Genomic DNA, 12,515 nt, shown 5'->3' with positions numbered 1-12,515 from the left:
TTAGATTAGATTAGATTCAACTTTATTGTCACTGTGCAGAGTACAAGTACAGAGCCAATGAAATGCAGTTAGCATCTAACCAGAAGTGCAAATAACAAAATATATAAATAGATATGAAAATGTGTATATACATTCAGTTTTTATGACATATAGTGCAAGTTATGAGGTAGATGGGGAGAGACTAGCTCAGTGCAAATGACTGTACATACAACTTAGGTTGCAAGGAAATATAAACAGAAGGTGCATTATAAAGAGAGGTATGTAAGTAGCATTTGTGTAGTAGTGAGTGGGGCGGGGGCCGAGAGTGAATGATATGATATGAGTGAATGATAATGAGCTACACCTGCACCACTCACCGGTCTTGAGTCCCACGGAGAAGCTCCGGAAGGATAAAAGGAGGAGTGATGACAGTGGAAGACGAGAGAAAATCCAGGCCTGGTCCTCTCTCGTCTTCCACTGTCATCACTCCTCCTTTTATCCTTCCGGAGCTTATATGGAGAACATATATGGAGAACATATATGGTCCATCCATTGACCATTGGTTTAAAGATTTGCCACATTATATTGAATTGGAAAGAATTTGAGGAGCATCTCGCAGCAGCCCACAAGATGCAGGGGGCGTGGTTGGATCCAGATCCAACTCCTCCCACCTTCCAAATATCTAAACCTACCCGTCTCCACCCCCTGATCCCTAAACCCACCCCATCTCCACCCCTAAACCTACCAATCTCCACCCCCTAGATGTGGATCCAACCACGCCCCCTGGATCTTGTGGACTGCAGCGAGCCCTACTTGTAAAATTTGGCATTTGCTTTAACAGTTTCTGGAAAATGATCAAATATCGGCACAGGCAACAAAAACCTCTCACTCTACTGACTGATGTGTGAGTATGCACTTTTGCATGTGAAAATATGTGGAAATTTCTGCCTTGCCTTTTGTATAACAACTTCTTTACCTGTATAAACTAAACCACTAAGAACTGTTGCCTATAAAACAAGAATATGAAGTAGTTGTGAATCAGAATATTAAAAATGATCATTAGGGTGAGAGGCGACCTCTGGTGGCAGGTTTTTGGAGCTGCAGTCTCAGGACCACGGGGACAGCGCGAGTCTCTATCAATCTTGCTACTGGAATTTGGTCCGTTCTTCTATGCAAATATCCCCCCATTTTAATCGGATAGGGATTCTATGTGAAAGCAATGTTTTGTATTCATTTCACAGATACCCACTGAGATTTGAGTCTGGGCTTTGCTGGTATTTGATGCATGTTCCAGGTCGTTGTTGGTTTGGAAGATGAACCATCATCCAAGTCCCAATGCTCTTGTGGACTTCAGCATATTTCCAGCAGGAACTTTCTGTATCCATCCATTATTTAGCTTCATGAGTTTTCCAGTCACCTTAACGGATAAAATATCCTCAAAGCATGATGCCACCCCCACTACAATTTATCACAGTCAGAATTCACTTTACATGTGAAATAAGTTGCATTTACCAAGGAATTTGCCATGGTGTTCTGCTCCAACAAGTAAGTCATATAAGGTACTTTTGGTATGACATTACAACATACAATATAAACATAAACAATAAACAATCATGTAAAAAAATAGGCTATTATTCATAAAATACAACAAAAGTTGCTGAGTCTTTAATCCACCTTGATTGCATTGGAAATGTTCTTATAGACTATTTTTGCTTTAATGCTGTATTTTTTTTAAATAACTTTAAAAAAATCTATGATGATCTGCTTGAATGTTCTTTGTGGCCTGGGAATGAGCCCTGCATTGCATTCTGATGTTCTAGGGAAAATATAAACATAATGGGTATTGCGTTAAAGTTCCCCTTTGTTCAGCTTGGTTTTTATCTAAACTCCTTGTTTACGACTTCTGCACCGTGTTGCAGCCCCTCCATGGAAAGTTTCATAAAAGGGGTTTTACTGAAGTGAGGGTTGGTGGCAAGATTATAGGAACTAGACAAAGGGAAAACGACTTGTACATCAGATAGCATGGAAATGTTAACATTGATTGCATTTGTAATGAATTCATGCCTTTCATCTTTTTTTATTTTTCAGAAAACATTAAAATCAAATGTAGGCTATTGTTCAGGTAATGATACATTTTAATCACTTTTGGATAAAAAGGTCAATGTTATGAGAGAGGTTATGATAGCTCAACAACATTAATAGTTAGAATGCTAGAAATTCTAAATGCATGCCTCTTTTAAAATTTTTGCTCATGTAAAATAATGTAGAATATAACAGTTACAGTAATAAGTTAATAGTGAAGTGACAATAGTTTTTTGTTCTGAGATAGAGCGTGAAAGTAATAAACCAATAAATGACTCACAAGATTCAACTTTCTATTGTAAGTTCTGTAACTATGGATATCCCCTTTTCTGTAAGATAGAAATATCACTTCCCATTCGCTTGTCACGTTGAACACGGATCAGCAAATGTTGTAAGACTTAATTAGAACTTTAGCCTTGCAAAGAAAACCCCAAGTGTGTGGCAGACACCTCTTTTTGCAATTTCGGCAGATATCTGAGAAAAAAAGGAAATTGCATTTATTGTTGAGAAAGATGGAGTCACACTGATGAGCTCACACACCCACAGCTGTGGAAGCAGCATTTGTTAGCCTTGTGATACCGTTATGACTAGAGGCAATTTAGGCAAGAACAATGTATATGCTACTAAAAATGGCGATAAATGTGTGCTGAGTGGTTAAAAATTAATAACTGTAGCCTGTATTTCCACTGCCCTTACTGTCTTCCTTTTATAGCTATTTTGTAAAGGTAGGCCAGTATGATGTTATTCAAGAGGTTATTACTTTCAGGAGAAATGAGGTAAGGAAAAAAAGGAAGTGATGAATACTCAAAAACAAGTGACAATCTTCATTGTGAAGATGTTAAATGACTTCATAAACAACACCGATGATTTACCCTTAGATGACCCTGATTTAGTGGGTGACACTACAACACTATTTCTCCCTTTCGTCCAATAATGTGTGTTCCTGAGATATAATTTTTACCCTCCATATACAGTCATGGCCAAAAATATTGGCACCCTTGGTAAATATGATCAAAGAAGGCTGTGAAAATGAATCTGCATTGTTAATCCTTTTAATCTTTTATTTAAAAAATTCACTAAAATATAACCTTTCATTGGATAATAAGAATTTAAAATGGGGGGAAATATCATTATGAAATAAATGTTTTTCTCTAATACACATTGCCCACAATTAACGGCACCCTTTTATTCAATATTTTTTTTAAACCTCCATTTGCCAGTTTAACAGCTCTAATTTTTCTCCTATAATGCCTGATGAGGTTAGAGACCACCTGACAAGAGATCAGAGACCATTCCTTCATCCAGAATCACTCCAGATCCTTCAGATTCCCAGCTCCATGTTGGTGCTTCTTCTCTTCAGTTCACCTCACTCATTTTCTACAGGGTTCAGGTCAGAGGACTGGAATGGCCATAGCAGAAGCTTGGTTTTGTGCTCAGTGACCCATTTTTGTGTTGTTTTTGAGGTTTGTGTTTGGATTATTGTATGGTTGGAAGATCCAAACAAGGCCCATTATAAGATTTCTAACAGAGTCAGTCACTTATTGATTTTTTATCACTTGGTATTTGATAGAATCCATGATGCCATGTGTCTAAACAAGATGTCCAGGACCTCCAGCAGAAATATAGGCCCACAACATCAAAATACAGCAGTATCCCTGTGTTATCCCTGTGTTCACCAAACCCATATTGAGTGTATGCTTCTAAAAAGTTAATTTTTTAGTTTCATCTGACCATAGAAGCCAGTCCCATTTGAAGTTCCAGTCGTGTCTGATAACTGAATATGCTGGAGTTTGTTTTTGGATGAAGTAGCTCCCTCCCAAACAACATGTAGTGATGTAGGTGCTGTTTGACAATTTTTTTTTTTTTAAGGTTTTCTGACCCCAAGACTCAACTATTTTCTGCAATTCTCCAGCTGTGGTCATTGGAGAGTCTTTGGCCACTTCCCACTCTCCAAGAACTGTACTTATCCAGAGTGAACAAAAGGGCTGGTAAAATCACTCTGGACCCCTCACATCGAGCACACTCCCTCTTTGAACTGTTGCCGTCTGGCTGATGCTACAGAGCTCTGAGCACCAGAACGACCAGACACAGGAACAGTTTCTTCCCTCAGGCAATCCATCTCATGAACACTTGACAACAAAACGCGGAACACACAACTCTATTATTTATTCACCACACTTGCTTACTTTTTTATTTATCTATTTTTTTTTTATTTCAAATTTGCACATATCAGACCTGTACACCATAATTGTCTATATTATATATTGTGTTTTTGCTGTTTTGTACATTGTCTATTTGGATATTTGTATTATTCTTTATTATCTGTGTCCTGTCCTGTTGCTGTCTCTCTGTTGCACTGTGGAGCTTCTGTCACTAAAACAAATTCCTCGTATGAGTAAACATACTTGGCCAATAAAGCTCATTCTGATTCTGATTCTGATTCTGATAATCACCCTGGAGTGCTCAAAATTTGGAATATGAATGGGAATATACTTCAGAGATATTTTACTCTAGGGGTGCCAATAATTGTGTCCAATGTGTATTTGAGGAAAACATTTATTTCATAATGATATTTCCCCCCATTTTAAATTCTTATTATCCAATGAAAGGTTAGATTTTTGTGATTTTTTAAAATAAAAGATCAAAATTATTAACAATGCAGATCAATTTTCACAGCCCTCTTTGATCATATTTACCAAGGGTGCCGATATTTTTGGCCATGACTGTATAGCTTAACTATAAATACATAATTAAAAAAATAATAATAAAATACAAAAAAAGTGCATATTTGTAGAAAAATAATAAAGGAATATACTTTACAATGTTCCAATTTAAAAAATGATTTGCATTTATCCAATGCTATCATAGCCTATGATTGAAAATATATTTTCCTGCCAAAAATGTATTTCATCCAGCTTCACTGTTTAGAACATATGTTTAGCAAATATTTGAGGTTTATGTTTTTCTTTATGTGCATGGTGTGTGGGGGGGGGTGATCACACACTTTAATCGGTCTATCAGTCTTAAACACAACGTGTTATGCCCAGGTGAATCAATTATTAGTAAAATTGCAATTGTTTTTCAAGACTACGTGATTTTGTTAAAAATAGCCGGGGATTTCTGTGACCTCAACAGCCAATAGGATGCGACATAAACAAGCGACGCGTCATGAGCACGCGATATGGGGTCGGGCCCTTGATTCCTTTCGTTTTCGATTCGTTACAGCAACTGAATCTAGTCGAGCAGTGTCTCAGCATCCCAGCAGGGCTGAAGTCGACTGGGTCCAGAGGAATGGCTCAGGCCAGTCATCTGCAGATGATTGATGAGAAAGACTTGCGGGATGTAGTTTTGGTCCGAACGAGTGTCGGTGCTTGTTTGCGAGGACATTTTGGGAGGACAGGACTCAAAGTGGCTGTCAAGTTAATCAAGGATAGGTAAACTGCATTTTCACTCATCGTATATGTGACTTAACAGTTTTGCACCTTTATTTTTTGCGCTTTGCATAGTAAATGCAAAGCGCAAAAATATATATATATAGGTCATATAATACAATGAATATTTACTAAATAATAGCCTATTGATTAGTTAGTAACAAATTACTAATTAATACTTATAAAACGTAAGAAATATTAATGAATAGTAATAGTTAATGGCCATATGAATAAACAACCAAACTAAACAAGCAATGTTTTTGGAGTAAAATCTATGTACAGACATTGTGCAATGTATAGGGTATTTCCAAAGCAAACAATGGAAACAAAACTGAAGTGCTTTGTGTGTGTGTGTGTGTGTGGTATCAGGAAATGGATTGACAGGTTAAAGAAAGATGGAATGCTCGGCCAGGTGCGTTCTGAGCAAGTTTTGGTCCCATTGGGTGTGTACACAACTCACTCTCTGGTTGGGCTGGTGTGGGACTGGATGACTGAAGGATCTCTAGATTCGCTACTGCATGAAGTAAGCATAAACTTAGTTAAAAAAATACTTTATTTAAAAAGAAGATTTAATGAGTCAAAGGCAGGTGTGTTAACATACCTGATAGCTTTCCTGTAGCTCAAATGGTGGAGCATGGCACTAGCAACACCGAGGTCATGGGTTCGATTCCCAGGGAAAGCAAGAGCTGATAAAATGTAAAAACTGTAACTTGAATGCAATGTAAGTCGCTTTGGATAAAAGCGTCTGCTAAATGCATAAATGTAAATGTGATGAGTCTGTTATCTAAAACAGGAAGTGTTATTGTTGACTTTTCTGACAGTGAGAAAGTGGAAATCCCCTAGTCACAAAAATAGTGCCAACCAATGAATATCATTCCTATACATGCATTAGCATTTTAGTAGCTATTGTGTCATCAGTAATATAACTCTTACTTTCAGGAAATGTCTGTCTGTGCATTCTACCAGTCTTATTTAATTGGATAAATTGACATATAACTTTTGCTTTCATTAGACAGACATGTTCCCAGAGCTTTCAATGGCTCTTTGTCTTCAGATCCTTTTGGACGTTTCTAAAGGTTTAGTTCATCTCCATGCCATTCCGCTCCCTCACGGAGCCCTGAAAGCCACTAATGTTCTTCTCGACCAACAGTACTGTGCCAAGGTATTGCCAGGTGTAGCCCCAAAAATTCCCTTAAAACAGAAACATGTCTTTTTTTTATTGTGCTGTTGCTTTACTAATTTTCTTACTTTTAAAATGTGTTGCTTTGTAGTTGTGTGACTGGGGTCAAGAGATAAACATGGGCTTGAGAACCTCTGATGGCCGTGGACCATGTTACAGAGATCTGGCCTATCTGTCACCTGAAGTCATACAAGGTGCTGTTCCTTCTGTAGAGGCTGACATATATAGGTGAGGTGCATTATCTCAGCATTTTGAGTGTTTCAACTGTATTTTAGAGTGTAATTGTTGAGTTCATTTGAGTTTTTAATGATTTTCTAGTTTTGGGGTTCTTCTGTGGGAAGCGTTGAATAGAAAGCGTCCATGTGAAGGTATGTTATCTCTTCATGGTATCAGCGTAACCTATTGTCTTGTTCAGTGACAAGGATTTTCATTCTTCCTTTTGCCTAAAGACAATAGTTTTCTCACAGGTATTGATCAGCTTCAGACAAAATTGGAGCTTGGTTTGGAGGTTGACCTTCTGCCACCAATGACACCTCAAAGCCATGCCCTCACCCAGCTCATCATTAGATGCTTGAACAGTGATCCTAAAAAACGACCATCAGCTGAGGGTTAGTTATGGAATTTTTTATGGATCTTAGAGGTGTTATCTCGTATTATTTAATCACTTATTATGTTCTGCTCATACAGAGTGTGCAGTGGTTTTAAAGACAACTTTGGCAGTGTTTGATCCACAGACTTTCACCGAAGCTGTTCTTCATCTGAAAACATGCAAGGTACTTGTCTAATGATTATTAAGCTGAATAATGGTTGTATTGTCTATTTTATTAAGTAGAATCCAAAGTCCACTCTACAAATCTAGCATTTCTTTCATTAAAATCTGGATAGAAATGAAACATTTATAACAAACTAAAAGTTAAGAAGAAACATTATAACAATAAACATTTTACATTTTTGGGCCAGTAATCCAATAAGGAGATTATATAAACTGTTCAAAAGGTCAGATATTCCTTCTTCAACTGAAGAACAAGATGGTCTTTGGGTCAAATCATTCTAAGATTGTCAGGTTTTACACAAACTTGTGAAGCTCATGCAGCTCGAATGCTGCTTTCCTTAAAGCAAAATGAAGACAATCCAAATAGCAATACTATAAATTTTTCAAATCAACATTTGATTATACATTTTATAATCAAAAGATATAGCTATATATCAAAGTAGAAACATTTTCACTAGCGATTGTGGACTCCACTTCATGTTGATTTTGTCCTGTATGAATTGAAATTCATTTTAATACAGATGTGAAGAATTTGACTGCTGACTGATTGTGTGTTTGTGTGTGTCTGTTTCACCAGGAGAGGAGGCTACTGAGCTGTAAAATGCGCTCATCCTGGGAGTTGCCTATTGAGTTGCATAACCTAGAGGTAGGACAACTGGTGCATTTATTTTGCTTTACTTGATTTTGTGTTGGAAGTGCTCTACATTTACATTTAATCATTTAACAGACGCTTTTATCCAAAGCGACTTACAAATGAGGAGAGCAATAGAAACAATCAGACCAACGAGAGAATAACAGTATACAGTTGCTGTGACAAATGTCAGATTGTCTAGCACAGTACACAAAGCAAGTTTTTTTTTCAGATAAATTAGACCAAAATTAATAGAATAGAATAGAATTTTATATCATTTTTATATCATAATGTTAGTATTGTTAAGCAGGAACTCAGTCCGATGCTGTATTTTGTATTGTGTGTGTTTGTGCGAATAATAAATAACTTTTAAATTTAACACTTCTTAAAGCTTTTGGATTCTGACAGCTGACTGTCTTTTACCACCAACAGGACAATAATTGCAAAAGTACCACAAAAAATTGGAACTCCAAGGTGATTCCCCAGAATGAAACTCTGCCAGTGTCTTCACCGAATGCAAAAGTAAAGGCGCCTCTGCCAATAGCAACAAGAGGTTGTCCTCAGATTGGATGTTGTAGGGGTTAGTGAGCTCTCGTTTAATAGTACTTTGTATACACTTTATCACTTTATTATAAATTGTCTCATAATTATGTTTTTTCCTGCTCATGTGTTTCATAGATACTGGCAAAAGTTCAGTCCAATCCAATAACTCCTGCAGTGAACATGGTTTTACTCAGATTATTGGACGTCCCGGAGTTCCCCAGAGACAGAGCTCGACATCTTCAAGGTCTCCATGTGTTTCCCCCACAACGATATTTCAGAGTAACCCACAAAACAATGCTGGCAACCAGGGTGAGAAATTAGTCTGTGTCCAAAATGTCCCAACAGTATACGTTTTTTGAATCACTGTAATTCTCTCCATTCCTGTCCTGCACATTTCCAACATATGAGTTTGGACCGAGAACGTAAACATGCCATTGCTGTTTAATCCATCTGGAAGAGCTCTGCTCTCTTACAGTCTCAATTGCCTGATGTATTTTAGCTAAATAAATCTGGAGGAGCTTTGTATACATATTGTGTACATACTGTTGGCATAACTACCTGGACACAGCAAAAGTATCAGTTCTTTGTGTTGGGCTTTACATGTGCCCAGTAAGCAGTTCTGTGCTCACTCGCTTCCTGAATGACTGCCCCACTCATTCCTTATCTGTGTCCAGTGTGTTTCCTCCCCAGAGGGTTTTTGTTTTTCTCAGAATTAGTCTTGTTTTGTTCATTTAAATGCTAGTGGTATAGAAGGTTTTGTCCCAGTGAAGTAACTGGCTAAAGGGCAAGGCAATTTAAAAAAAGAAATCCACTATGATTTAAATGTTTGTGGTCGGTAAGATTTTTTTATGTTTTGCTTATCAAGGTGGTATTTACTTGATCAAAATCTAAAAGGTTATCTATAATATTGTGAAATATTAATACATTTTAAAATAACTGTTTTCTATGTAAACGTATTTTAAAATGTAATGTATTCCTGTGATGGCAAAGCTGAATTTTCAGCAGCCATTACTCGATCTTTAGTGGAAATCATTCTAATATACTGAAGAAAAACATTTCTTTTTATTATCAATGTTGAAAACAGTTGTGCTGCTTAATATTTTTGTGGAAATTTATATAATTTTTTCAAGTTTGTTTAATGAATTTGACATATAATTTTTTTGTAACATTATAAATGTCTTTACTGTCAATTTTGATTAATTTAATGCATCCTTGATGAATAGAAAACCCTAATCTTTTGTATATATTTAATATATATTTACTTATCAGCAAAGTATGTGCATTATTTCTAAATGTGCAGAATTTATTATTTATTTAATCATGCATTTATTATAATGACCTGTTAACTAATTATAATCACTTTGTTTGTTACTGAAGATCATTAACAGCTGTAAAATATCTGAACCTAGGTTGATCTGATTTGCTTTGGTCACACATATACAGGTGCATCTCAGAAAATTAGAATATGGTGAAAAAGTGCATTTTTTTTATTGTAACATTTCAAAAAGTGAAACTTTCATATATTTTAGATTCATTACATGTAAAGTAAAACACTTCAAAAGTTTTTTTGTTTTAATTTTGATGATTAGAGCTTACAGCTCATGAAAGTCAAAAATCAGTATCTCAAAATATTAGAATATATGACTGCCATGACTTCTGCTGGTGTTGGTCCATTGTGTTTTATCAAATCCAAAGTCAATGCAGCCATCTACCAGGAGATTTTAGAGCACTTTATGCTTCCATCTGCTGACAAGCTTTATGGAGATGCTGATTTCCTTTTCCAGCATGACTTTAGCACCTGCCCACAGAGCCAAAACCACTTCCAAGTGCTTTGCTGACCATGATATTACTGTGCTTGATTGGCCTGAACCCCATATGGAATCTATGAGATATTTTCAAGAGAAAGACGAGAAACAGTGGATCCAACAATACAGACGAGCTGAAGTCTCAATAGTGTCTCAGCAGAGCCACAGGCTGATCGCTTCCATGCCACACCTCACTGATGCTGGAGTTCGAGCTAAAGGAGCCCCGACCAAGTACTGTGTGCATAAATGAACATACTTTAAAGAACTTGAACTTTTCTGTTTTGCAAATCCTTTTTTTGATTTATCTTAGGAAATATTCTAATATTTTGAGATACTGATTTTTGACTTTCATGAGCTGTAAACTCTAATCATCAAAGTTAAAACAAAAAAACTTTTGAAGTGTTTTACTTTACATGTAATTAATCTAAAATATATGAAAAACATATTCTAATTTTCTGAGATGCACCTGTAATAACAGAACAATATAAAAATGATGAATGAATAGTATCTTTGTGTTAGCTCCTAACTCTGTTTACACCATCATCATATACTCTAATCCTTCCTCTTTCTCTAGTAAAATGTCAACTGTCTGCGGGAAGGAGCTGTTGCCAACTTCTGCAAGAAAGAAGGGAGGCCATTGTTCGCTGCATGACTGAGGGGCGACTCAACAACGTACTTGACGTGTTGCGGGCCAGACAGGCTGTGACCCGCGAGACGTACGAGATCATCACTGCGGCCCTGACCTTGACCGCACGCACGCGCTGTTTGCTTGATATCTGTGCCTGCCTTGGTGAAAATGTTGCTATCTTGGTGGCCACGACTTTAGGTTTAGTGTCCACTGAAAATGCTCAGACCACCCATAGGTGGCAGGCTGGTTAAATTATGCTGCTAATGTTATGCAAAGGCAAAATGCAGTAAATGCACATGAAACAATTGATATCAGATTGATATAAGATTTGTATGGCACTGTAATGTGTCATTAATATGTTGAGATGGTTAGTGTGTTCTTGTTTGGACTGCTGTATAACAGAAAAAGAGAGGTCAGACTCTCTGGAAGGGTATGCTGCAATGCAGTTTTAATCTTGGATCTAAAAATCTCATCAAATTAACACCCATTATAAAGGGTACTGATGAAGTCATTCTTTCCCAGTTCACAAACTGAAGGGATTAGTCAAATGCCTTTGACCATGATGTTCTGATGATCAGGCAAATACAGGTTTGATAACATCCCTTTGTTTGTGGAGAGAAAAAAGTCAACAGCACAGAAACAAATTATTTTGAAAAGAGCCTTTAGGAAAGATGAGACTGCTTCTCTTAATCATGCTTACGTAACTGTCAACTTTCAGTCTCAGTTGCTGTTAATACTGAAACTTTTGACTGAGAAGTTCACAACTTAATTTATCATATTCATTTGACAGACTCATCTTACTATAACCACCTTTATCTTTTGTGTACTACACATTTCCAAGGATGCATATGTTTTTTTTTTTTTTTAATCTTAGACTTACAATTGTGCATGTTGCACAATAGACTCAGTAGTTTTTGATTGTAGTGTATCTTGCAACAAGAGATTATTTTTTATTCCCTGGGTATAGTTTGTAGTATGGCATGTATAAAGCAAAAAAAAAATAAAAAATGTAACATGGTATAAGAAATGTCATTAAATGATAAAATGTTATATAATATATACTGTTGTGTCTTTACCACGGTTTAACGGTATGTGTCCCTTCAGCGTTTGGCCTGAGCTCTTACGTAAGATCCACTTCTTGGAGAACAGCTATTACTTGGTATTACTCAGGTCAATACCATGCCACATACCTCCTCACAGACTGTCTAATTGCATGGATGATCTATACACTGGTTAGTTTTAAAGGACATGAGGGCCTTTACTCACATTACAATGCGAGAGGTGAAATGTATTCAGCAGCGTAGAGAACATATTACACATTGTAGAGAACTTTTTTCAGTTTTTTATTTGTTAAGAATAATTATTAGAAATATCATTATAATTAAAGCAATTATTCTATAATTATTGTCAACATGACCGTTATAAATAAAGCTGTGCTTATAAAAAGAAGAAGAAAAAAGATTT

The 12,515-nt window shown here is 36.5% G+C and overlaps 1 protein-coding gene across 3 annotated transcripts; it reads left to right on the top strand.

Moving 5' to 3' along the window:
• Positions 1 to 5,274: 5,274 nt before the first annotated feature.
• Positions 5,275 to 12,104, top strand: LOC306849408 (receptor-interacting serine/threonine-protein kinase 2-like). Of its 3 annotated transcripts, none has more exons than XM_079384394.1 (11): positions 5,275 to 5,495; positions 5,862 to 6,015; positions 6,505 to 6,654; positions 6,764 to 6,900; positions 6,991 to 7,040; positions 7,140 to 7,280; positions 7,360 to 7,445; positions 8,022 to 8,090; positions 8,508 to 8,655; positions 8,754 to 8,927; positions 10,998 to 12,104. In XM_079384394.1, exons 1-11 carry the CDS (start codon positions 5,353 to 5,355, stop codon positions 11,300 to 11,302), a joined length of 1,557 nt encoding a protein of 518 aa, XP_079240520.1. In that variant the 5' UTR covers positions 5,275 to 5,352; the 3' UTR covers positions 11,303 to 12,104. The 3 variants fall into 3 exon arrangements, with proteins under 3 accessions (XP_079240520.1, XP_079240519.1, XP_079240521.1); XM_079384393.1 differs by having other exon boundaries at positions 7,122 to 7,280; XM_079384395.1 differs by having other exon boundaries at positions 5,307 to 5,495; positions 6,547 to 6,654.
• Positions 12,105 to 12,515: the final 411 nt, after the last annotated feature.

This window comes from Barbus barbus (assembly GCF_936440315.1).
Source record: "Barbus barbus genome assembly, chromosome: 1".
Classification (NCBI taxonomy): domain Eukaryota; kingdom Metazoa; phylum Chordata; class Actinopteri; order Cypriniformes; family Cyprinidae; genus Barbus; species Barbus barbus.
This window is presented reverse-complemented; position numbering and strand designations above follow the sequence as displayed.

Excerpts from the sequence above, each read along its gene's own strand:
- LOC306849408 (XM_079384393.1), top strand. The coding sequence starts at position 5,353 with ATGGCTCAGGCCAGTCATCTGCAGATGATTGATGAGAAAGACTTGCGG. Across the intron at positions 6,655-6,763 it reads ACCAACAGTACTGTGCCAAG|TTGTGTGACTGGGGTCAAGA; the intron begins GTATTGCCAGGT and ends GTTGCTTTGTAG. Across the intron at positions 7,446-8,021 it reads TTCATCTGAAAACATGCAAG|GAGAGGAGGCTACTGAGCTG; the intron begins GTACTTGTCTAA and ends CTGTTTCACCAG.